Below are 25,833 nucleotides of genomic sequence, written 5' to 3'. Positions count from 1 at the left end.
CAGGGGTGCTCCCGGCAGAGGGGACGGCTCCCATCCAGACCCTGAGCCTGTGCCTAGCTCTTGTGTGTGTGGGGGTCTGCCTGGTGTGAAGGGTTCGGGGCTTGCCCTGGGCACTTGGGCTTTCCCTCTTGGGAGCTGGAGCTCTACGTGGGGTGCCCTCTGACTGGTGGAGGAGGGGCAGGCGGGCAGCAGCAGGGAGCAGGGGGGCAATGGATGGTGACTTGACCAGATGCATCATTTTACTTTGATTGCGCGAGTCCTTTGTACCCCAAATGTGGTTCCTTCTGGGGAGAAGGGTAGGAGAAGGCTTTGACTGATTCTGACAGGTTTTATTTCTCAAAAAAAAAAAAAAAAAAAAAAAAAAATCTGAACCAAGTGTGGCAAAATGGCGAAAAAGCAGGAAATGGGGTGGGAACTTTTTCTTGTCACGTTATCTGCTATATTCTTGCGGTCTATTTTTAAAATCTCATATCGAGCAAAGAAAGAAAAGTCTGTTTAGATGAAAACTTTCCGCAGCAGTTCATATGGCCTTTCTCAGCCTTGTGGGTGCAGAGGGGTACCCTGATATCCTGCGGGGGTCACGGGAACATGTCTGCAAATGGCTGGATTCCACCGAGACATTCGCAGAGTTGACCAGTCCCTTGGGGAAAGCATTTCTGCAGAAGGTTTTATAGGTCTGTGGGGAGGTGGGGTTGTCTTACTGCATCACAGTAAGCCAGCTGTGTGCAGGCGTGTGCGTGCCTGTGTGTGCACGTTTGTCTGTACATTCACTGTGTGCTTGGGTGTGTGCAGGCGTGTGCGTGCCTGTGTGTGTTGCAGCCAGGCCCTGACGCCACGCAGACACAGGGACCCTGCACTCTCCCCTAGCCCTGAACTGATCCGGGGGGAGCCAGAACTGGCCGGAAGCCATGTAGGGTCTCCTCCCCGCCCGCCGTCTTGTCACTGCGGTCCCCTCCCCTGTTTCACCCTCTTTGGTGTCCTGATTCCTCACCCACTGGACAGTTGTCTTGGATGCTGTCGTGAGCTCCTGGGTCCCGAACCGTATCCAGAGCCCCCGCACCTGGGGCAAGGGGGCGTCTCAGCTGCCGGCGCCACGGTGGAGGTGGTGGTCCCCGAGGGGCTGCAAGGGGCTTTGGGGCAGGCTGGCGCTGCCCTGTCCTCCATCCAGGCCGCCGCCAGGTGATGCCGGGGCCTGACGTGCGGTGGGCCGTGTGGGAGCCCAGTGCTGCCTGGTGCCCTGGCTGTGCCAGGTCTGTTTCTGGGGGTCTCTGTGCCTGTTGGCTGAGCAGGGCTGCTCCCGGGAGCCCCTGTCTGTCCACTCGGCCCGAGGGCGGGCTCTCCTGCCCCCAGGTGCCTGCAGTGGGAAGAAGAGGTGGTCTGTGTGCTCCTCCAGCAGGTAGGCCGCGACCTGGGGACGCCTGGGGGGCAGCGGACGTGAGTGGCAGCCCGTGGCCAGCTCCCCAGGCCTGCTCGGCCCTTCCATGCCACGGATCCAGGGCCTTGGCCCCCTGTCCGCCAGCCACCTGGCGTGAGCCTCTGTCTCCACTCTACAGTTTGTTGTGGCCGGGAGACCACAGGGCCACTTTGTGAGTAGGATGCTGGGGGACTCACTGCCCTCAGGACAGGAAGGCGGTCAGGCCTGAGGAGGGACAGGCCCGGGTCGGTGAGCGGTTCCGTAGCAGCCCGAGGGTAACTATCGCCGGCCTCCCGGCCACACGCGCCCCCGGATCCGTGGGTATGGAGTGCACGGCCAGAGACAGCACGACACAGGTAGGCGGAGTTTGTGCCAACAAACTGCTTTCTTAAAATGAATTCTATGAAACTCATTAATTCTACGAAGCACTTTTAGGCTTATGGAAAAATGGAGCACAAAGCTTAGAAGGTTCCCACTTACCCCCACCCCCACCCCCCGACGTGGCCCCATCGTGAACACCGTGTGTTGCAGGCGTTTGTTACAATCGATGAACCGACTTGATTGGCTACTATTAACTCAAGTCCACAGCTCACATTAGGGGTCCCGCCCGGGGTGTTCTCTCCGTGGGTTTTGACAGATGTGCGGTGACGTGTGTTTCGGGGTCGTACAGAGCGGGCTCGCTGCCCTGAAGCGCCCGTGCGCGCCCACCTTTCTTCCTCCCTCCCCCAGAGCGCGGCCGCCACTGCTCTTTTTACGTCTCTAGCACCTACAAAAGCAGACAGCGCAGGCTTGGCCGCCGCGAAGTGTGAGGCCCTGGCTCAGGCCGCGTGTGAGCAGCCGGCCAGGGGCGCGTGCCCCTCCCTGGGGTCTCCGCGCACAGTTCGAGGGGTGCCCTGCCCCCCTACCCTGCGGGCTCTCGCCTGGCCTGCGGGAGTGCCCATCTGACTCCCCCGAGAGCCTGCCTGTGGTTCTCTGGTCCTGGCTTCTCGTGATTTCTCCTTTTCCAGAAGCATCCACACTCCGTGGCCATGAACCGGGCCATGCTCTGAGCATCCCTGGAGTGAGGGCGCCCCGTGTCCTCCTGGGGACCGCCTGGGCTTGGCCGGTATGGGATAGAGGTCAGGCTCTCTGGCCTGGGGTTGCTGGGCCCCGGGCGGCTGAGTGTCCGTGAGGACCTGGGCCCGTTGCCATCTGGGCGTGACCTTTACTCCATCCCAGGTCTGAGCGCTGCTGTCCCCCGTCCCCTGTCCAGAGCCTGCCGGCCGCCCGCCCACCGCTCTCCCCCAGCCGGGCCTCCCCAGCACCCGCGACGTGGCGGCTGGGACAGACCTCTTTAAGGAGCAGTCAGATCCGGTGCTGCCTTGTTTATAACCTCCGGAAGCTTCCCACGCTGTGAAGGGACACCTCCTGCCCCCCGTGACCCACAGAGCCCCTTGAGGCGAGGTCACAGCCCCGCCAGCCCCACCTCCCGACGCGGACTCCCCAGGGTCCGGCCTTCGTGCGTGTCCTTCAGGCTGGAGCCCAGATGTCACTTCCTCAGGGAGGCCAGCCTCCACTCATCCCTTTTGCCCTCGTACGTCACGCGGGGGTCACGGTGCTGGGGGCTTCGCAGGGGCGGGAGGGCCTGAGATGCCGGGCTGGCCCTCTCTCGGGTGGGGCACCCTCGCCCTGGGGGCCGGGGGAGCTGTGTGGGTGCTCTGAGGTCTTGGGGGGCCCAGGACTGCAGAGCATCCCGGGGTGTGTGCGGGGCCGGGGACACGCTTCCCAGGGTCAGAGTGCCAGGTGGGCACCCAGCAGGGACCCAGCCAACACGTGAGCCCGGGTTCTCCAAGGGAGGATGGAGCGTGGCCGTGAGTCTAAGGGCTTCCTGGGGGAGGGGGAGGGGTCCGGAGCTTCCGGAAGGAGTCTTCCAGGGAGCCCTCAGCCTTGGGGTGGGCGGCGGGGGACCCTGGGCTCAGTGCAGCTGGGTTGCGAATGGGGTTGGGGTCCCAGGGGTGAGGTTTGGATGTCCTCTGGGCTTCAGGCTTCGTGAGCACCTATTTCCTGAGGGTCTCCTGAGCCAGCCTGGGGCCTGATGTGAACCGCGAGTTCGGCGTGAGTGAGCCGCCCTTGGGGGCCCTCGACGTGAGAGGGAGACGGACGCCAAGGGGGTCAGCAGGATGTGGGGGCCGGCACACCACCCGTCCCCTGGGAGGACAGCGAGGAGGGGGAGACCACCGGGGCGGGGGTCGAGCAGGGGGACAGCAGCGTGGGTCCCGCTGGCGGGGAGTGTTTTACGCCCTGGAGGCTGGGGGCTGCAGTCAGCAGGGGTGGAGGAGGCCGGGCGAGCTCGGCGGGCCTGGGGAGGGTCAGGCGTCTACTCTGGGCAGACGGGGGACCAATTTCTCACTCAGGGTGGTTTTAGAAAAGCCTCCCCGAAGCAGATCTTTGATTTAGTGCCGCTCTCCTTATACGTGAACTTGTCTTTTTAAAAACAATCTGCTGTTTTCGTCCGTCTCTTAGGTCGGTTTGGCGATTTTTCTCATTCCGTCTCATTTTCGTTCGCTGCAAGTTCTCCTCTTTAGGTGGACAGGTCAGCGCGTCCTGGCAAACCTTCACCGTCTTAGAGTCGCCACCGCAATCAAGACCTAGAACATTCCCACCCCCCCCGAAAGTCCCTCTGTGCCCTTGGCAGCCCTCCCCCCCGCCCCCGCGCCCCCGCGCCCCCAGCACCTGGTAATCACAGATCTTTCCTGTCCCCATGGTCCTGCCTTTTCCAGGACGTCATTTGAAAGGCATCCCGAGTTCTGTAGCCTTTGTGTCTGGCTTCTTTCACGGAGCAGAACACATTTGAGCTTCGTCCATGTTGTGGCCTGCGTTCAGTAATTTGTTTCCTTTTAATTGGAAAGGATAAAATGTACCCCAGTTTGTTTATCTGTTCGCGGGCTGATGGACATTTGAGCTGTTTCCAGTTTTCGGCTGTTATGATTAAAGCCACCCTGATTACTGCCGTCAGGTTTCTGAGTGGTCATATGTCTTCATTTCTCTGGGGTAAATCCCTGGGATGCTGGACCACGGGCTAGATGCACGTTGACCTTTCTAAGAAACTGCAAACTGTTTTCCACGCTTTGCTCTGTTTTTTTCCTTCCTTCCATCTAAGTCTGTTGCCATCATCCGTGTTCCCATCAGCACTTAATACTGCCCGAATCGTATGCCTTAGCCGTTCTAACAGGTGTGTGGCCCCTTCCGTGGCTTTAAGCTCATTTCCCTGGTGACCGATGACGTGGGGCATCTCCCTGTGTGCCCACTTGCTGTCTTTTTGGACCCAGCGTCTGTTCCGTGTTTGCCCATCCGAGTAACTGGGTCATTGGTCGTATTAGCGAGCTGTAAGCGTTGCTTGTGTATTTTACATATAAGTCTAGATATTACATTTCAGTGACGGGGTTTGTGTTTTGCAACTCTTTTCTCCCCATCGGTGGCTTCTCTTTGCTTTTCCTTAACAGCATCTCTCAAAAGAACAGAAGTTTTTAATTTTGATGAAGTCCAATTTTTCAGGGTTTTTTTTCCCCCCCTCTCCGAGGTTCATGCTTTTCGTGTTCTAAGAACGATTTGCTGATCCAAGGTTACCGAGAGTTTTCTCCTCTGTTTTCTGTGGCTATTTTATAGTTTTACGTTTTATATTTAGATCTGTGATCCATTTTGGGTTTAATTTTATATACAGTGACAGGTATGGACGGAGGTGAACTCTTTTGCGCATGTGGTTATTCAGTTCCTCCAGCTCCTTGTTTCCATCGAATTCGTTTGACACCTTTGATGAAAATCAGTCGACCATCTGCGTGGCTCTGTTTCTAGACTTTCTAATCTGTTCTGCCACCATCACCCTGCCTCGATTCATGTGGCTTTTATCGTAAGCCTTGAAATCAGGCTGTGTTAATCCCTCAATTTCGTTCATTTTCAAAAGTATGTTGGCAATTCTAGTCCTTTGCGTTTACATCTTAGAATCGGTTTGCTAATTTCTACCCCCAGAATCCTGCTGGAATCTTGATTAGCCCTGCGGTGAGTCGTTAGGTGAACTCAGGTATCAGACACGTCGTAATAAAGCGGAGTTTTCTGAACACGAGGGATCTCTGCGCCTCTTCAGATAGTTTGAAATATCGCTTATCTGTGTTTTCTAGTTGTCAGGGCACAGATCCCACATGTAATTTGTGAGACTTGGTACCGAGTTTTTCTTGGTTTTGAAGCTACTGAGATGGTATCGTTTTCTCAGTTTCACTTTTGGATCGTTTGTTGCTAGGATGTCAACCTCGCATCCTGTGGCTCTGCTAACCTTATTAGTTCTGGAAGCTTTTTGGGGGGACGGTATTCTTTAGGATTTTCTGTGGAGATGAGCCTGGTGTCCCAAATAAAGTCAGCTTTGTTTTTTCCTTTTCAATCTCTGTGCCTTTTATTTCTTGTTCTTGTCTGATGTGCTGCCTGGGACCCTTTTCAATCTCTCTTGTTTTTTTATTTCTCTTTCTTGCCTGATGGCCCAGCTGGGACCTCCACGACAAGATGTGGTCGTGAGGAGAGAGCAGTTGTCCTTGTCTGGTTCCTGATCTTGTGGGGAGACAAGTGGTCTCTCCCCCTTAAGCGTGATCGTAGTTTGGGGGTTTTATACGTGCCCTTTATCTGCCGAGGAAGTTCTTCTCTTCCTAGTTTGCTGGGAATAGAGCACGTGTCGAGCGTGGCTGTTGGATTTCGTCAGACGCTTTTCCTGTATCTATCGAGATGATTCTCTGTGTTTTCTGACTTTTAATATGGGGACCTATACTGACAGGTTTTCAAACGTAAGCCAACCCTGAATTCTTAACATAAAGCCCACCTGGTCACGATGCATTTTAAAAGAATACGTTGCTGGGTTTGATTTGCTAAAACTTAGCATAGAGTTTCTGCCTGTGTGTTCACGAGGGATGCGTCTGTGGTTTGCTTGTAACATCACTGCTCTCGGCGTTGGGTACCACTGGGCTTGTAGGATGCGTTGGGCAGTGTCCCTGCTTTTCGCTTTAGGCAGAGCTAGTGTAGAATTGCTGTGTTTCTCTGTGGGTGTTTGGGAGAGCATGGGAAGCCATCTGGACCCGGAGTTTTGTGAGTGGGAAAATTTTCTGTTAGGAATTCAACGTCGTTCCTAGATCGGGGCTATTCGGGTTCCCTTTTTCTTCTCAGGGAACTTTCAATAGTTTGTGTCCCCGAGGAGCCGGAGCCCCAGAGCCCAGACTGGGGACAAGACCGTCTTGTGATGGGTGTCACTCCCGGGCGGCCTAGGGACCGTGGGGTTTGTAGCATCCGCGCGCAGCTGTCCGAATGCAGGGGCCCTCCTGGGTGTCCCGAGGGGGGACACCAGAGGGCTGGTGATCTTTGGCCCAGAGCTGCCCCAAGCCCCCTCCCCATCCCCTCGGCTGCGGGCTGCCCCAGCTCTCTGGGAACAGGTCACCGTCGGGGCGGGGGACGGGGACAGGGGGGGTTGAAGATCAGACTTTCGCCGTTTCCTTCCAGTTCTGTTCCCGGGGAAGGCAGCCCCTTCTCTGAGGAGCGAAATCCAAGTAGCCAGCTCTCGAGTGCCCGGCGCGTCCGCCTTTGTGTCACGCTCTTACTTTGTAAACTTCGGCCCTAAAACAACACACGTCGTCTGAAGCTGCTCACGTATCAGCTCTTGAAACAGCAAAATCCGTGCACAATCTCCTCTCAATCCCTTAAAACATTCCTGAAAGGAAAGAAAGAAAAAACAAAACCTGTTTAAATTCACGCCTGTCATTAAAATCTCTAGACGTGCAGCATCAGAGCAGGTCCCCAGCTGTCAGGACACAGAGGAACGGCCCGTGCGCAGCGCACACGCGGGCAGGCTCGGGCGCACGCACACCGCGCACATGCACACGCGTGCACATGCACGTGCTCTCGCACACACACGGGGGGAGCAGCCTCAGTGCACGCAGCGCTGCGCTTGGACTGGATCCCGAGGAAGGGTTTTCACCCCCAAGTCTCCGCTGTGGTCTGCTTCTAGTTCTGGGTCAATTCTTCAGTAACACACTTTGAGAAGCTCGGCAGAGAAAATCCCACCCCCCCCAGCCCCCCCGCCATGGTCCTCCTCCCCGAGCTGAGTGGCCAAGGCAGAGATCGGTGGGGCGGGGCTTCTTTGGGGTTCACAGCCCTCAGCAGTGGGGTTCCTGGGCTGAAAGTCAACCCCGTGTAGCTGCCCTGTGGACGGAAACAGCGCTCCCCGCCTGGGGAAGGTGGGGGATTTGCTGTAAACACGTGTAGAGCTGGCTGCCGGGCAGCTGACGGTGCGGCCACGGGCACGGCGGCCTCCCTCCCGCCCCCGCCAGCCACTCCTGTCTGGGGCTCAGGACCTGCCTCCCCGAAACCCCCGCCTGCCTTTCCTCTGCTCGGAGCCCCGGTGCCTCTCCCGCCACACCCGCTCTTCCCACCCAGGGGTCTTGGCTTCTCATCTGCTGTCCGCCAGCATCACGGGTTTTTCCACGGAGTGGGAGAGGGGCGGCCGATGTTCTGAGACCCCTTCCCAGGAGGACGAAGCTCCAGGGCCTACGGCCTGGACGTCCCCAGGGACCCTTGGCTCGGCCGTGGGGTCAGGCTGGAGCCCCCGGCACCAGTGCCGCCCCCTCAGGCCAGGAGTTCATGATCAGGGTGCGGGGGGTTGGTATCTGAGGTTGGGAGGGGGCCTCTCCCCCAGCTCTGGTGGTTCGGTGGTGACCAGGGACATTCCTTGGCTAGTGGAAGCCTCACCCTGACCTCTGCTTCCCCATGTTCACATGGGGTTCTCCTGTGTGTGTCTGTGTCCTAACGTCCCCCGTTTATAAGGACAGCAGTCGGATTGGATTAGGGGCCCATCCTAGTAACCTCAACTTAATCACATCTGCAATGACCATGTTTCCACATAAGGTCACATTTTGAGGGGTCAGGACTTCAACTTGCGAATTTGGGAGGGACACACGTCAACCCCGAATGGTGCCCGAGTGGGGCAGACTTGTTGAGCGAGGGAGGTTGGGGGTCATTCTGACCTGCCCCTGTTGGCGTGAGGGGCGAGTAGCCCTCAGGGACTGTTGTCGCCCGTGGTTCTAACGGCCCAGCCCGGGTCCTGGGTTTGGTGCTGTGCTCAGAGCCCGGGACTCAGCCAGAGTGAGATGGGAGAGGTTCCTGGGCTCCGGCCCTGCATCCCACTGTGACAACGGTGACCTCGTGAGGGGAAACCAGGGGGCTTCTAATATGATGAGAGGACTGGGCGGTAGAGGAAGCTGGTGGTGGGGATGGGCCGGCAGACGCCTGTGAAGGTGGCACTGAGGGGAGAAGGGGGCTGAGGGGCAGGGGAGGAGTTGCAAAGGTGAAGGCCCAGGAAATAGGTGGCTGCTGAGGACAGAAAGGAGGCTGTGTGGACACAGCTGCTGCCCCAGCCCTCTGTGCTCTTCCCTGAGCCCCCAGGAGGAGGGTGGCCTCGGGCATGGGCTGGGCATCCAGGTGCCCAGCAGGAGTGTGCCGAGTGGCTCACGGAGATGTCAGATGCTCTCAGCGGCAGGCCCGTGGATGTGCATCAAGGACGTGGTCCACACAGAGCGCCTGGCACACAGTAGGTGCAGCTGGATGGACAAAGGATCGGGCTCTGGTGTTCCCAGCGTTGGGAAGATGGCAAGCTGGCCCAGCAGTTCTGGGGGGTGGGGGGGTCACTGTGCTGAGACCAGGATGAATAAATGAAGGAAGGAAGCGAAGGATGGGTCGTTTCCTTCTTTTTATCTGCTTGGGAGGAAGACGTTCCCAGATACCTAAGTGCAGGCACGTGGAGAGTTTCGCCTCTTGAAATGTGGAAGCAAAAACCAAATAACGAATTTATTTGGTTTCCAGAGTCGTTGAGATTCTGAAGCCTGGTGGGTCCTCCATCTCTCATCGTCACAGCAGACAGTTGCCAGAGTGGCTGTGGGGAAGGAAAGCAGAATCCTCACAGCATGCAGGTGTCCCATAATGAAGTCATCACTTGTCCTCAGTCCTGTCCCAGAGACCCCGTCTGCCACGCCTGCTCCCTGCCGTGTCCCCACCGTCTGTGTCCGACCACAGGATGCTAGTTGACTGCAAGGTGAAGTTAGCGTTCTTGCAAAAGCTGCAGGGTTTCATGGGGTCTATAAAAGCAACATTGGAGTTGCTTTATTCACCCACAGAGCCACTGACAGGAACAAAGTCACGCCAATTCCTGCCTCACTGGGGAGACAGCCGTAGGGGAAGCTCTACAGTGGAAACTGTTCCTAGGCCAGAGCAAGTGTGGTTACGAGTTAAGGAACTGAAGGATCACAGTGATGGGACGGAAGGGTTCAGTGAAACTCCCAAATTCTTGAATAAAAAGGAAATGGGTAATATACTGATCAACTTGACGACTATGAAGAGAATGAAAGAAACAAACCAAGTGAAATAGCAAACAGACAGTAAAGTGGAAAGAAGCCAGACATATCCAGTTTTACACTAAATGTGAATGGCTTGAATGCCTCTGTTAAAAGGCAGAGACTGTCAGAAGGGTTTTTATTTTTAACAAATACATTGTTCAGAGGAATTCAGTCAAGCAAACCGGTGATGACAGCTGAAAAATGAAGGGGTGGCCAAAGTGATGCCCAGCAAGTGCACACAAAAGGAAAAAACAAAAGCAGGGTGGAAGCATCAGGGTCCGTGCTGAGACCGGCCTGGACAAGGCACCATTTCTAGCGGAGAAAACTTTATGCATCAGAGAGCATAACAAAATACGTAAAGCAAGCGCTATTGGAAATGCAGGGGTTGACGGTGATGCTCACGGGAAATTTTAGCGCATCTTTCTCAGCACGGGCCGATTCTAGCAGACGAAAATATCAGTAGAGACCCGGATGGTTACACGTTGCAATTGTGAGCAATTTCAGATTCCAACAGTAAGCCCAAATAAGTCCCTGTTACCTGTAGCCAGGCAGCAGGCATCCCCAAATGTGGCTCCTTCAAACAACCGTCACGAAGAGCTTAGGGTCCATGGGGACGGCTCCCCTCTGCCCCGCCTGGAGTCAGCTGGGGCTACAGGCCCTAATTCCGGGGTGGTGGGCCGCACGGTGGAAGGCCCTCTTCCCGCATTTCAAAACCAGCACTAGAGCTATGCATCCTAATCACGGAAGTGTTCTGTTTACACCCATGGAACACTTGTAAAGACCAGTCACTTTATGTGGCCATAAAAACACCTAACACACTTGGAAAAATTGAGAATTAGCTGTTCACATTTTCTCATCAAAGCCCAATACAATTAGAAATAAATGGTTACAAGGTCACCGAAAAGGCTTGACTATTTGGGGATTAAGCAGCGCTCCCCTCCGTGGCCATCGGGGAGAGGAGGCCAGTGGGGAGCACGCAGGCCGCGTTCAGTGATGAAAGCAGCCCCTCTGCGTGCAGGAGGGCGCTTCCCGGGCCCCCGTCTGGGCCCAACGCCGACGGGACATTTGTCATTTCCACGCTGTTGCCCACGTCACTTGCCAGTGGCTTCGTTGTCTTCACAAGTGCATCTCCCCAGGGGGTTGAAATTCACTCGTGGAAAGCAAATAATAATACAGTAAAATATGTAGGTTATATTTTGTGTAAACACACACACACGCATTTTTCTTTTTTTTTTTTTACCAAATGCCTCCTGGGTGCCCACCGTCTGCCAGGCACCCTGGGGTTGGGGGACGAGCAGGCTTTGCTTTGTCAGAATCTGCCCAGACTACCGCCCGGGGGCCCTCTTCTCGGCCGCATCTGACTCTCCCGTGCCAGCCAGGTGTCGGGGCGCCGAACCTTGTCCGCCCGCTGACCTGGGGACGCCCAGGTGGGGAGGAAGCGGGCGGCGCTTGGGCACCCCCGTGTCGCTGGTCCCAGGGCTGGAGGCATCTCAGTAAACCACCTGCAGCTCGTGTGACTTTAGTTGGCTTGGCACCATCAGTCCACGTGAAATTAAAATGACCTCGCGCCGCTCTCCTCCCCGCTGCAGGCAGGCGGCCTCTTTCCAGAGCCTGAGCCCGACAGCCTGCGATGCTGGGAAGGATCTGGCCCCCACGAGAACGGGCCCGAGAACGTGCCAGGGCACGGTGTGCCCCAAGGCCCCCGTCTTGCTGAAACCCCCATCACATACCCACTCCCTCGGGGCTCGGACCCATTTGCTGTGCCTGGAGTGACAGGTGCTGGGGTTTGCAGTTACTTGCAGAACTTCGGACAGAGGACGAAGGGGGCGGTGGTGGTGCTGGAGGGGCCTGGACTGACCCCCACTGCACCCTGGGTCTCCACGGAGTGGGGTCCTGAGCGGCTGGCTGCAGGAAGGGGTTGCTCCAGGCGCGTCCTTGTGCTTTGCTTGCTCCCTGGAAGAGGGTTTCCCAGGGAGCTCGTGGTGGAGGAGGTGCCCCTGTGGGAGGTGGGCCCTGCCCAGTGGCCACTCAGCCTGTGGAGTCGTCGTGAAGTGTTCAGATGTGGCTCCCGTGAGGCTGGGGTTGACGGTACAAGGGGGAGCCCAGGGGACCCGACCCTCTCTGGGGAGGGGATGCAGGCCCATCAAGGAGGAAGGAAACCCCACATGGAGTTGCCACGTGGCCCTTTGAGCAGCAGGTGGGCGCCTTGTGGGCTCGGGGCTGGGCTGGGCTTCTGGGGTAAAGATAGGCCCGGCCTTGGACAGACAGCTGACGAGGTGGCATGGGGAGGGGTCCCCTGGGCTGGGCTGAGCGCTGCTGCCTGGTCGGGGAGGGGGGACACAGCTCAGGACAGGACAGGCAGCAAACGGTTCAGCATCTGTCAGATGGGGTCTGGGCGCCAGTCAGGAGGGCCGTCGGTGCTGTGAGACCCGTCTGGGTTGGGCCCTCCCCTAGGCCTCCCCACTCAACACAGCCCTGTCTTCTAGATCCTTCCTCCCCACAGCCCAAGGAGGTGGGTCCCGCCAGCACCCGCGTTTCACAGACGGGGTCACTGAGGCACCGCGGGCTTGAGGGGCTGACCCGGGTCACCAGCCCTGGGCGTCTGGTGGCCCTGGATCTCACTGTCCTGCGGGAGGGTGGATGCTTTCGGGGGCCGGCCTGCCCTTCTGTCCTAGCGTGGATGCCCCTCGGGCCACAGGGCCATCCCCTCCCTTCTCCCAGCGCCTGACCCAGGGCCTGGCCCACCGACCCTGTCACGGCCACCTCGGGCTGCTGGGACCTCGGGCCGGGCGCAGAGGGGCCCAGGGGCAAGGTGGTGGCCGTGCATCCAGGGAGGCCGTGGGACCGGGGAACACGGCCGAGCACAGGGGCTCCCCACGGCTCAGGGGAGTTGGGTGGGGAGGGGTGTGGGGGTCAGCCCGCAGCGGGTCCTGGGCGGGCAGAATCCCGGCCCCGTGCAGGACCACAGCCTGTGCCTGCCCCAGGCCGGGCAGCCCTGGCTGGGTGGAGGTGCTGGTGTTCCGCGGTGGGGGCAGGGCGGCCAGCTGTGCCCAGCACATGTCACCAGGAGGCCCATGGCCCTCGCCTGGGTGCGCGGCTGGGAGCAGCTGGCCTCAGGCAGGCCCCTGAACAAAGAGCCTTTGAGCAGCACGCAGGCCGGCTCCGCGCCCTCCGGCCAGCGGACCTTCCCGGGAATGCCGAGGCCGGCCCCCTCTGGGGCTTATCGGTCCCCCGTGGAGGTGGAACAGCTGGCCCTGGAGCCCGCCAACCGGGCTCTGTGCTGGGGACCCCAGCCCCCTCCCCCCCCGGGGACACCTGGCCGGGGCCAGGCGGCCCGCACCTCTTCCAGAGACCTCACCCTGGTGGCCTGCGCCCCTGGCCTTGACGGGTGGCGTGGCCTGGCCCCCAAGTCCACCCCTCCTCCAGGCTCCCCCATCTGTCTGGTGAAATCCTGTTTACCCCAGAAAGCACAGGCGTCCTTCTCACCTGGAAGCCTTCGAGGGACCAGGAGCTCCTGCAGTGGGTCCCCCAGGCCCCATCTCCGAGTTGCCCACGTCTGGCATCCACACGGCCGCCTGGGAGGGTGCCGTGCCTTTTGTCCTCAACCCCAATTTCTGCTTTCCGTCGGCCCCCACCCCTCCACCCCACAAATCTCAGTGCTTAATTCCCGGCAGTTAACCTTCCAACTCTCTTTAAAATTGATTTTTCATCATGAGGATAACAGAGCAGTATCATCTAAGCACCAGGGGGAGAGCGATGAGGGTCCGTGAGGTTTCCTTTATTGTTCAGCAAATACAACAAAACAGGCGCTTTCATCCGAGAAGCTAGGCTCTGCGCACAGGCAACGCGCGGGGCTTAGCCTCCGGGCCGGCTCGCTTTCTGTCACCCGGGGCCGTGCTCCGCGGGCCGTTGCCAGCGCTTCTGAGCCAGGCTGTGCGGGCAGGGCTGAGCCTCAGAACGCATCCGATGCATGAGGACTCACGAGCTGATAAAAACGAAGCAATAGATAAGACGGCCGCGTGGACCTTCACCCTTCTGGGGGGGTGGGAAGTGGTGCCACGGGGATTACGAAACGCCCAAGGGATCCGCACCCTTTCCCCTTTGCGTACCGGGGCTGGAAAACCCAGAGAAGCACCTGCTTTTCTGAGCCTTTATCTTGACTCTCGGGATTTGCGGATCTGCTGTTGACTGCCGTTACCCCAAAACACTGAAGGCGGGTGCGGGCTGTTCCCCTTACTTGTAACTTGGTCGAGCTCGGGGGTCCCCGTGTCCGTCTGCCCGATGGCGGGGCCTCCTCGTGCAGAGCGAGCCGGGCCCTGGGCGTCCCGTTGGTAGCCGGGACCCTCGGCCCGGCGCTGCACTGTCTCGGGGGTCCAGTGCCCGCCCGTGTCCAGTGCGGCCTGGCCTTTGCGCTTCGCTTCCTGCACTGTCCTCCACTGGGGACGCGGCTGCACCCGAGTGACCTTTGCAGGCAATCACCGTGCTCCGTTTGCTCATTTAACAGTGAACTAACAATGGACCACAAAATTGAGAGTCAGAGGCTCAAGGACGGCGGTTTCTGCCCCGCGGGGCCGGCCCCAAGGTCCAGGCAGAGGCCTGAGCGCAGAGCGCCCGGGGGCAGGGGACGTTTGTGTCATGGAAAAACACACTCGCCGCACAGGTCACCATTTTCAAGTGCATTTAACGCATTAACAACGTTGTACCACCACCACCTCCGTCTAGTTTCAGAACTTTGTCGTCCCCCCGAAAGGGAACCTTGCACCCGTCAGCAGTGACCCCCATTCCTCACTCCCCCGGCCCCCGGCAGCCACCGAAGGGCTTTCTTTTTATTGACATTGTGGTAAAATACATAGAACATACAGGTTACCATCTTAACCACTTTTAAGTGCACAGTTTGACGGCATTAAGTACATTGACGCTGTTGAGGGAACGTCACACCATCTGCCTGCAGAAGTTTCTGTCTTTCCAAGCAGAGACTCTGTCCCCATTACACACTCACTCCCCTCTCCCAGCCCCGGGACCCCACCGTCTACTTTCTGTCTCTATGGACGTGACTCCTCCAGGGACCTCATGTGGGTGGAATCAGACAGGATTTGTCCTTCTGTGTCTGAATTCTCTCACTGAGTGTAGTGTCCCCAAGGTTCGCCCACATCACAGCCTGTGTGAGAATTGCCTTCCCTGTAAGGCTGAGTAATATTCCGTCGTGTGGACGGACCTCGGTTTGTGTATCTGTTCATTCGACGGACACTTGGGTTGCTTCCACCTTTCGGCTGTTGTAAATAGTGCTGCTGTGAACACGGGTGTGCAAATACCTTTGAGATCCTGCTTTCTTTTCTTTTCTTTTTTTTTTTTTTGAGGCTATACCCAGAAGTGGAGTTGCTGGATCACATGTGATTCTATTTTTAAGTTTTCGAGGACCCTCCACACTGTTCCACAGCGGCCGCACCATTTTACATTCCCGCCCACCGTTCGCAAGGCTCCAGTTTCTCTGCATCCGCGCCAGCACTTATCTCGCTTCCCTGATAGTAGCCGTCCTGATGGGTGTGAGGCGGTGTCTCGCTGTGGTTTCGATTTGCGTTTCCCGACGGCCAGTGGTGTTGAGCAGCTTTTCATGTGCTTCTTGACCGTCTGTATGTCTTCTCTAGAGAAATGCCTATTCGAGTTTCATACCCATTTTTTAATTGAGTTGTTTCTTAGGAACTTTGTTTTTTAAAATAATTCTAAACATTACAAATAATACTGCCAAGAGCCACCCCAAACCCCGCTGCTTGTGAGACACATGGGGAGCCCAGGACCCGCTGCTCTGAAACTCACAGAAGGAGGGGCACGGCCGCCAGGTGCGGGGCTCGTGGCTGCCTGGAGCCCTGACGTCTGAGTGCCTGGTCTGCTTCCCACAGGCGGGGGATTCTCGGGCCTGTGCCCTGGTGTTGGCGCCTGGCCGGCTCACAGGTCCCTGGTCCATGAGGCCAAGTGCAGCTGGGAGGCGACCTTGCTTTGTCTGAGGGACAGTGGCCAGGTGGGAGGGGGCCCTTCGTCCCTCTGGTGACTGCGGTCTTAGCGGAGGTCCCTGACACGAGGACGGCCCCTTCTCCCCATATCTGTGGGGCAGAGCTCAGGGCCGTGCTCCGGCCAGTATCCTTGACCCCTGCTCACATGCGGGCATGCAGACACCATGTGGGCTCGTGGACAGGGGCCTCTGGGCTGACTCTTATCAGTGGAGGGGTCAGGTGTGATGGGGGGGGCCTGAGCGGGACCGAGGGGGGTGTGGGGACCTGGGGGGCGGGGGGGGGGAGGAGCTGGAAGGACAGGGCCCCAGGCCGAGCACTCGGGCCCAGGCGGGGAGGGGCGCGTGCCTTGGGCCGGCGATAGGCTCTCGGGTGGGCCGGGGCAAGCCCTGACCCTTAGCGTGGGCCGTGGGGCCAGGGCGGTGGCTTGAGCTGGGGTGTGGAGGCAGGGGCTGAGGTGGGCAGGCTCTGGGGGGAGCTTGAGGCCTCTGTGTTCCCCTCCGGGGCTTGCTCAGGGCCTGGTCTGCAGAGACAACCGAGCTGCAGGCCTGCCCCTGCCGGCTGGAGAAAACCCAGGGCAGGGAGGGTGGCCGGGGGTAGGGGTTCGGGGGGTCATCCTCTGGGTCTGGGTCACTGAGGCTGGAGGCTGGTCCCCCTTTCCCCGGAGCTAAGAGGAAGCAGCCCTGCCATTCCGTGAGCCTGCTTTGGACTGGGGGTGCTGTCCCCTGAGTCAGGGGCAGCCCCACAGGAAGACTTGGGGGGTCAGCCCTCCGGCAGGCCCTAGCCTACTGGCCTCCACAGATGGACAGTCCAGCCCAGTCAAAGCCCCCAGAGCAGCCCCCAGCCCAGGGTGGCCCAGGCCCCTCTGGTGAAAGAATTCCAGAGTCCATGCAGGTCCAGAACTTCAGGCCAGCCTGTCCGCCCTCCCGGCACCCAGGTCAGTGGACAGGTGGCTCCAAAAGATGGTGATGGCTGGGCCACGGCGACGCCCTGGAGGTCCCGGCCTTGGCCCCAAGTGCCACCCTGCCCAGCGCTCGAGGCTGACGGTGTGGGGATCATTTGATCTTGGAGCAAACGTGTGCTCCCCCCGCCCCGGTCCGGGCTCTCTCCCGCCCAGCATGCCGGTGGTGGACTGGTGGCATGTCCATCCCGGCCTCGAGCTGCATTCCAGGCTCAAATGGGACTTGGGGCTTAGCGTTGTTTTAAGTTAGTCCTACCTCTCACCCGTCCAGGGGGAGAGTCCCCCAGCCCCAGCCCGCCAGCCCCAAGAGGGCAGGGGGAGCTCTGAGCTCGAGGCCAGGATAATCTGGGGGGAGGGGGAGACACGCAGCGTCAACAGCCAGCCCTGGGAGTTACTTATTTATCAGAAGGTCTGTTGCAAGACTGAAGTGCAGTAAGCTCTTACCTGATGTTTGTAAGATTTCTATCGCTTCGAATATGCTTAGGACGCGGCTGGAGAAGGTATTTAAGTAAAAAAATAACGCATCGAAATAAGAACAAACCTGCTAAGTGACTCATCAGCCCGGCGGTGTCTGGATTTGCAGAGCTGGGATGGAGGCCCTGAGGACTGCTCTTTGGGGGACTCTGTCCGCCCCCTCAGGGCCATCAGCAGTCCGGTGACCCCTCCTCTCTGAAGATGCCAGCACTGGTGTCTCAGCTTTGGGGACCCAGAGGTGGTGGCTCTGCGGCCCTTGTCGAGATGGCCAAACACTGGAAGCCGGACCCTTCAGCCGCTCCCCCCCTACGCCGTCGTTCATTGCTAGGGCCTCCTGTCTGTCATCTCCTCCTTACACCCACTTAGGACCGGCTGGGCCAGAATCTCGGGAAACACACGCCCGAGACGAAGCCCTGGTACCAGGGAGCCCTCGGTCGCTCGTTGGTCTGATCGGTCGTTCGTTCGTTCATTCATTCATTCACTCCCTCAGATCCGTGTCCAGGGCCAACCAAGGCGGGCATGCTCCAGGGCCAGGGAGAGGGTGGTGGGCAGGTAAACACGGCCCCTTCCCCGGTGGGCTCAGCCACCCTCCAGCTGAGGACAGAGGTGGCGCCAGCACGACCCTCTGAGGCCACAGAGCCTGCGAGCGTCCCCCATCCCTCACTCTCCACCATCCCCCACGTGCCCCCGACCGTACATACCCCGACCCTGAAGAACCTGACGTTGCAAACCAAGAACTTTCTTGCAAAAGCAAAGCGGGAAATGTCCCACGTTTTCTCCCATCATCCCCCGAGCTTGCCCCACACACAAGCTGGATGGTATGAGGATTCCATCCTAGTTGTGGGCATTCGGGAGCCAGTGTCCGGTTACCCCCTCCCGGTGGGCCCCATGGTGGGGGAAGGCAAGGCCGGGCATGGGAGCGGGAGTCCCCAGACAGGGCTGGGTTCCCTGGGTTGGGACGGGGTGGGGACAGGGCAGGGCACCAGCTGGAAGTGAGCTGACGACGTCCTCAGGTCCATCCACGCTGTAGCCTGTGCCAGCACTTCCCTCCTTTCTAAGGCTGAGGAACATTCCGTCGTGTGGATGGACCACATCTTGTTTTGGCTATCCAGGGGCCCTTGAGATTTCGTGTGAATCTGAGGGCTTTTTCTGTTTCTGCAAAAATTGTCATCGGGGTTTTGAGAGGGATTGCATTGAGTCTACAGATCCCTTTGAGTGGCACTGACGTCTTGACGGTATTAAGTCTTCCAATCCGTGAACGTGGGTTGTGTTTCCATCTATTGGTCGTCTTTGATTTCTTTAAACAGTATTGTTTAATTTTCATTGTACAAGTGTCCCACCTCCTTAGTTAATTCATAAGTACTTTATTCTTTTTGGTGCTAGTGTAAATGGAATTGTTTTATAATTTCTTTTCCAGATTGTTCATGGTTTGTGTATAGAAATGCAACTGATTTTGTTAAATTAATTAATTTATTTATTTGTGGCTGTGTTGGGTCTTCGTTTCTGTGCGAGGGCTTTCTCTACTTGTGGCGAGCGGGGGCCACTCTTCATCGCAGTGCGCGGGCCTCTCACTGCCGTGGCCTCTCCCGTTGCGGAGCACAGGCTCCAGACGCGCAGGCTCAGTAGTTGTGGCTCACGGGCCCAGTTGCTCCGCGGCATGTGGGATCTTCCCACACCAGGCCTCGAACCCGTCTCCTCTGCATTGGCAGGCGGACTCTCAACCACTGCGCCACCAGGGAAGCCCAATGCAACTGATTTTCGTGATCAACTTTGTATCCTACTTTGTTGAACTCATTTATTAGATCTAACAGGGTTTTTGCATGGAATCTTTAGGGTTTTCTACACATAAGATCATATCGTCTGTGAACAGAGATAATTTTACTTCTTCCTTTCCAATTTGGAAGCCTTTTATTTCTCTTTCTTGCCTGATTGCTCTGGCTGGGACTTCAGTACTCTGTTGAATAGACGTGGTGAGAGTGGGCATCCTTGTCTCGGTCCTGATCCTAGAGGAGAAGCTTCCAGCCTTTCTCCGTTGATACGACGTTCGCTGCGGGGTTTTCATATATGGCCTTTATTACATGGAGATAGTTTCCCTCTATTCCTAGTTTGTTTACTGTTTTTATCACGAAAGGGTGCTGAATCTTGTCAAATGCTCTTTCTGCATCCGTTGCGATCAGGAGACCATGCGATTTTTTTCCCTCCGCTCTGTTAATGTCATGTATTACACTGGTTGATTTTTATGTGCTGAACTGTCCTTGCATTCAGGTATAAATCCCACTTGGTCATAGTGTCTGATCTTTTTTCTGTGGTACTGAATGCGGTGGTGGACCTGGGCCTGTCCAGGTGGGCGATGCAGCAGACGGGGGCCCAGGCCGCCTGCTCTCAGTGGGCTCACGGGGGAGGGGGAGGGGTGCAGGGGGGAGGGGCCTGAGGTGAGCTCACGTCCCTCTGTCCCCGCAGGAGATCGTCCTGGTCGTGTTCTTTGGGACGGAGTACGTGGTCCGCCTCTGGTCAGCCGGCTGCCGCAGCAAGTACGTGGGCATCTGGGGCCGGCTGCGCTTTGCCCGGAAGCCCATTTCCATCATCGGTGAGTCACGCCCGCCCCCCCTGGAAGCTTCACCCCGAGGTTTCCTGGCAAGAGCTGAGCCCCTCCCCCAGAATCTGGCAGGTGGACCCCCATCACGAACACCACCAGGCAGAGTCCCTCCTCCGCCTGTGACAGGGCAGGATCCCAAGGCCAGTGGGGTGACCTCCCAGGTCCCCCACACAGGAGCCAGCCTCAGCGCCCAGGTCCTCTGTCCCAAGAGGCTGCTCACAGGGCAGGGGGTCTGGTCAAGCTCAACACAACCTGGGCTTCCGCTGCCCTCAGCGGCCCGCGAGACAGGGCTGGGGAGGTAGGCGCGGGGGGCCTCTGCACGTGCCTGGGACGGAGGGCCTGGTCTCTCCGTTGAGGTGCCCCCGTGTCCCCACTGTTGGGCCCTGTCCCGCCTGACCGCCAGGCTCCTTGCCGGTGTCCAGCTGCCAGGCTGGTGACGGTGGCGCTGTCCCCTCCAGACCTCATCGTGGTCGTGGCCTCCATGGTCGTCCTCTGCGTGGGCTCCAAAGGGCAGGTGTTTGCCACCTCGGCCATCAGGTAGGCGGGGCTGCGGGCTCCCCGGTGCGGGGGTGTGAGAGCGGCGGGGCCGCGTGCTGGGGGGCGCGGTTAGGCTCAGGGCCGGTGCTGAGTCGGACAGGAGCGCTTACTCACTTCTGGGACTCAGGCTGGGACCTGACAGTCTGGGGCCCTCCGTCTGCTCGTCTGTAAACTGGGGTGATCCTGGGGCCGCCCCCAGAAGGTGGTCTGGGGGCCAAAGGAATTGAGAAATGTACAGGTTTGGCTCCGGGCCTGGGGTGCTGCCCCCACCTTGACCCTGGGCTTCGGGAGGGGGAGGGGCGCACGGGGGAGGGGGAGGGGCGCATGGGGGAGGGGCGCCCAGCGACCTGTCTTCCGCAGGGGCATCCGCTTCCTCCAGATCCTGCGGATGCTGCACGTCGACCGCCAGGGGGGCACGTGGAGGCTGCTGGGCTCGGTGGTCTTCATCCACCGCCAGGTGGGTGGTCCGGGGGGGAGGACAGGGTCTCGGCCCAGCCTCGGCCTGAGCCAGCTGGGCTGTCCTGCCCCCAAGCTGAGGGGCCAGTGTCCCCAGCCTGCCAGGCAGGTGGTGCCCACGTCCCTCAAGCCGGGACAAGAGACTGTCGGGTAGATGGAAAGACAGAAATGCCACACGGAAAAGGGTCCGAGAGGCCCCGAAATCTAAACCGGGGCAGATCGTGATGAGCCCCGTGAAGGCGGAGGCGGCTGACCCGACCCCTTCGTGAGGCCCCGCCCCGCATCTCACCGAGGCTCTGCAGGAAACAGAGCCGGGCTGGTGGCCCAGGGCACTGGTCTCGCTCCTGGAAGCTGAGACCCAGCACTGCCACTGACGAGCTGGGAAAAATAAATTATTTCTGAAGTCCGGTGTCTGCATGTGAGACACGCTGGCGTTTATGTCAACTCGGTGGGAAGCGTTGGGGCTTTGCCGCCGGCAGGCCCCGCCCCCTGTGATGTCTGCCCGGCGCGGGTGCGCAGGGCCCCGGCTGTCCGTGGGCGCCGGCTGGTCACACCTCCTCTGCCGTCTCCCAGGAGCTGATCACCACCCTGTACATCGGCTTCCTGGGCCTCATCTTCTCCTCCTACTTCGTGTACCTGGCCGAGAAGGACGCCGTGAACGAGTCGGGCCAGGTCGAGTTCGGCAGCTACGCGGACGCCCTCTGGTGGGGGGTGGTAAGTCGGGACCTCTGGGCCACGCGGCCACTGCCCACCCGGGGCCTGGGCGGGGCGGGGCCGGGATGTCACCCTGGGGCTCTGGTGTCTCAAGATCTTACGCCTCGAGACCACCCCACAAACGCCTGAAGCCCCGCCTGGGCACAGGTTGGACGGGCGGGCGTCACAGGGCTCCACGCACAGAAGGGCCCCACGCTGGATGCGTAAAGCCCGACAGTCACCGTTGTGGGGTCCGTAAGGTTTTTATCTTTGAACTTGCCGTTTGGGAGGCAAGTCTGGCGGGACGGAGAGCGACTGTGCGGTGGGCACGACGGCCGCACGAGGTCCCAGCTCCCGCCTTCCCTGGGGCCAGCTCCTCCGCCACCCTGTGCCCCGCGCCTGTGAGGTTCTGTGCTGGCCCCTCCAGTGTCCCTGCGCCAAGGAGCGTGACTTTGTAGAGCAAACAGAAGCCACCGTGACAGGGCGGGGGGTGCTGGGAAAAAGGAAAGCGCTCCCACGTTTTGCCTGCGCACCCGGCCCGCAAATTCTGTAGCCGGCCCCAGGCAGCGGTGACACAGCAGTGCCCCGGCTTCTGTCCTGGGGGCCTGGAGGCTCCCCCGCCTGTGAAGTTGGGCTCCTTGGGTGTGCCGTGTCCCCCTCCTGCAAGCACCCAGCACCCTGGCCTCGGCCTGGACGTGTCCAGGAGCGTGGGCTGGCTCCTCCCAGGGGTCAGGCTTGTGGTGGGGAAGGGAGACGTGGGGCGCGGGGCGCGGCACATGGCCACGCTGTGGGTGGTGGCAGGGGTCTCCGCCAGCTGCAGGACGTCTGAGCTGTGTGGCCCCCGGGGCCTGCTCACCACGGAAGCCCAGCCTCACTTGTGTGTGGGCCTCAGGGCGCAGAGGACACCCCTCAACAAACCCTCCGCTCGGGCCTTGTGGGGAGACAGGTCCTGGGCTCTCAGTGGCAGGGTGGCCAGCAGCTTACCGGCCTGGGAACAGCACATGCAGGGGGCCCTGAGGCAGCCCGGACAGACCCTGGCCGTGGGGGAAGGCAGGGGTGCAGCCCGAATGCCGGCTCCGTGGGCCAACTCTGGGCCGTGGGCCGGCCTTGGCTCTCCCCCTTCCCTGTGGGGTGCACTTGGGTGCCAGGGGCTAGTGCCTGGGGTCCGAATCAGCCTGAGCAGCAGAGCGGGTGACACCGGCCCGGCGGCGAGCTGCCCGAAGCTGAGGGTGGCCGGTGGGAGCCCCTTTGAGCTGGGGGCTGGGGGGCTGACGTCCAGGCTCGCTCAGCCAGGGAGAGGAGAGGGTCGCAGGCTGCACGAGGTCGGGCCGAGGCCTCGGGGCAGCACCAGGTCCAAGGGGTCCCGGGTCCGGGCAGTGGCTGTGCCGGGCCCTGGCCGTGTCTGTCCCTGACTTGCTTCCTTCCGGAAGCGGGGTAGGGGTTCACTGTCTCCCCGGCTTCCCCACCAGCCTCCACAGGGAGGCCCATCCCGGATGGTCCGGGTGGGGCGGGAAGCTGCCCCGTGTGCCCCCACCCACACCCCCAGGAGGCCCACACGTGTTGGGGGAGGGGCGCCTGATATCGGACGAGTCAGCGTTTTTTCTGGAAGCTTCCAGTGTGCCAGGCCGCCCAGGGAAGGCAAGCTCTGCTGGCCCCCCTGCAGGCCTGTGCCTCCACGGGCCCGGGCGTGGCAGCCCCCGGCCCATCCCCCCGGCAGGTTCGGTGGGACAGCCCAGCGCCGGGCAGGGAGGGGAGGCGTCCTGGTGACAGGCAGGTCCTGTGGAGGGACAGGATGCCCAGAGCCGGGAGGACCCCCGGGACTGGATGGCGCGGTGGGAAGCGCATGGGTGACGGCCGCGGCTCAGCTGATAAGCGGTGCTCGGCCTTGGCACCGGCCCCCACCTCCCCGGCCGCTCGGAGCTGCCCCCGGCCCGGCCCCTGCGAACGGCGCTCCCGCTCGCACACCTGTGCAAACATCCGCCCGCCGGCCAGGAAAACGGCCCCTTTGTGCCCGGCTTGGCACCGGTGCCCCAGCCTCGCCGTCAGCTGCGGCCCCGGCCTGGCCATTGTTCCCGCGGGCCCGGCACCCCCGCCGCCCAGCTCCTGGGCAGGCGACTCCCATTCACAGCGGTGGCGCCCCTGCAGCTGTCCAGGCGGGTGGAGCGGCCGCGGCTCGAGTTATGCTGTGCTCCTGGCACGGCCTGGACGAGCAGCTCAGGAAGCGCGGCCTGGCCGGGGGCTTCAGAGCCAGCTGGCCACCGCGCCCGACGGTGGCTGTCCCGCGCCGTCCTCTGCGTGGCTTCGTGGGCCACACGGGGAGCGAGCCCGGCCCTGCCATGCCCCGTGGCTCCCCGTCCAGGGCGGACAGACCAGGGTCTGCCTACCAGGTGGTACAGCCTGGCAGGGAGAGGCCTGCCGGCCGGGCCACTGCCCACCACCACGCTGCGTCCACGCCAGACCGGCACCTCTGGCTGGATGCGTGGGACAGACTTGAAACTAGGGCGTCTGGGCCGCTGGGGTGGGCCATCTGCTGTTTCCTCTGTGGAACCAGGGCAGGGGGGCGAGTTCCCGGGGGGGCGTGGCCACTGCTGCGTGTGGCCCCGCCAGCAGGGCTGTAGGTGCCACAGGGGTGGCGCCGGCATCCTCAGCGCCCAGCCTTGGCCGGTGTCTGCTGGACGAGTGGATGCATCAGTTGACGTGCCCGTAAAGCGGTTCTGTCTGTGGCCCGCAGGACAGCGGGTGCATCAGCGGCCACAGCAAAGTCCCGCAGACGGAGCGCCTTAAAATAACAGAGCTGCGTTCTCTCATGGATCTGGAGACCAGAAGTCCGAGATCAAGGGGTTTCAGGGCCGGCTCCCTCCAAAAGCTCTGGGGGAGGGTCCTTCCCACCTCTTCCAGCTTCTGGGGCCCCCAAGTGCTCCTGGGTTTGTGGCTGCACCTTCCGTCTCTTATCAGGACACTGGCCAGTGGGTGCCAGGCCCACCCAGGGAGCCCAGGACCATCTCCTCTCCAGATCATTATCCAGTTGCATCAACAAAGACCCTTTTTTCAAATAGGCTTGTGTTCTGCGGGCCTGGGTGGGCATGGATTTGGGTGGACACCCTTCAGCCCAGGCCGGCGCCGTCCCGGGTGGACATCACAAGAATGTCTCTCCCCTCCCCGAGCCTCAGTTTCCAGGCTGAGGGTCCCCTCCGCTCCCGCTAGCCCAGGTGGGGACGCCTGACTTGGGCGTGAGAGCTGCCCCCTCACCCGGAGTGTGACGCCCCGTGCCTGGCTGCCGAGGTGTTGGGGAGGATTGAAGACTTTTTTCTTTGCCCTTGGAACAAAATGCATTTGTTTGTGTTAAAGTTTGAGTCGGGGGGAGAGCAGTTTTTGCAAACACGGGCTCCTCTGTTTAGTGCCCGGGGGTCTCTCAAATCAGGAGGCTGCCGGGCTCTGTTTACCCCCTGCATCTAAATTTAGAATTTAGAGTGGAAAGGCTAGAAGCCGCCCCTGCATTCAGCCACCATTTAAAACAAGAGTCTGGCTCCTTAGCTGTTGGCTCCAGAAAGTTCTGGCTCTCCAGACTGGACCGCATCCTGGCAGAGTGAGGCCAAAAGGGTCTGGGGGCCGAGTGGGGGGTCTGGGTGAGGACAGGGCCTCCCAGATATTCACATGCAAGGCCTGTCGGCACCGCCCAGTGGGTGGAACCAGGGTCAGGACCTCATCTGGAGCTGGGGAAACCGAAGCCCTGTGGGCCCGGAGGGTGGTGGGCCAGGCCCCCAGCCCTTCAAGGCTTTTCCTCTGCTTGGACTCCATGCAAAGCCCAGGGGTGCTATGCAGCTAAGAACAGAGGGTCTCCAGGACCCTGGGCTGCCACCTGCCCCGATCCCATCCTGCACCTGTTGACAGTCGTGTAGGGGGCTGAGACCGTGGGCTCTGGGAGCCCAGCCAGAGAAGGGCCTTTACGACTGGGTTTTGCAGGATGAGTAGGGGTCCACAGGGCAGGTCTGCCTCTCTGTACTTACTGCCCACTGAGGGACCCCCTGGGGCGATTTTATTGCATGGACTCAGCAGGCCCAGTGAGGCAGGTGTGCAGCTCTTGTCATCCCAGGTAAGAACTTTCCAGCTTCAGCTCGAGGGAGAGAAACATGGTCAGCGTCAGGAACACAGTGACACAGGAAGTAGTGGGGTAAAACGGGCGGGAGCGTGGTGTGAAGCCATCCTGTTCCGCTGCTGACCTGCTGAGTGGCCCTGGGCAGGTTACCCAGCCTCCCTGGGTATAAGCTGGGTGCCTGTTTTCGTGAGCTGGGGAGGATTGT

General features: G+C 60.0%; 1 protein-coding gene across 4 annotated transcripts in view; it reads left to right on the top strand.

Moving 5' to 3' along the window:
• KCNQ1 (potassium voltage-gated channel subfamily Q member 1) overlaps positions 1–25,833 on the top strand; it is a 348,762-nt gene that overhangs the window by 72,400 nt on the left and 250,529 nt on the right. For all 4 annotated transcript variants that reach the window (XR_012333661.1, XM_073809353.1, XM_033861432.2 and 1 more), the window contains exons 3-6: positions 19,711–19,837; positions 20,305–20,383; positions 20,744–20,840; positions 21,413–21,553. Coding sequence is in view for 3 of the 4 variants with exons in the window: in XM_073809353.1 (XP_073665454.1) it covers positions 19,711–19,837; positions 20,305–20,383; positions 20,744–20,840; positions 21,413–21,553 (444 nt within the window). In the remaining variant the exon portion in view is untranslated. The remainder of the gene's footprint in view (positions 1–19,710; positions 19,838–20,304; positions 20,384–20,743; positions 20,841–21,412; positions 21,554–25,833) is intronic.

The sequence above is a fragment of the Tursiops truncatus genome, chromosome 8 (genome assembly GCF_011762595.2).
Source record: "Tursiops truncatus isolate mTurTru1 chromosome 8, mTurTru1.mat.Y, whole genome shotgun sequence".
Classification (NCBI taxonomy): domain Eukaryota; kingdom Metazoa; phylum Chordata; class Mammalia; order Artiodactyla; family Delphinidae; genus Tursiops; species Tursiops truncatus.
This window is presented reverse-complemented; position numbering and strand designations above follow the sequence as displayed.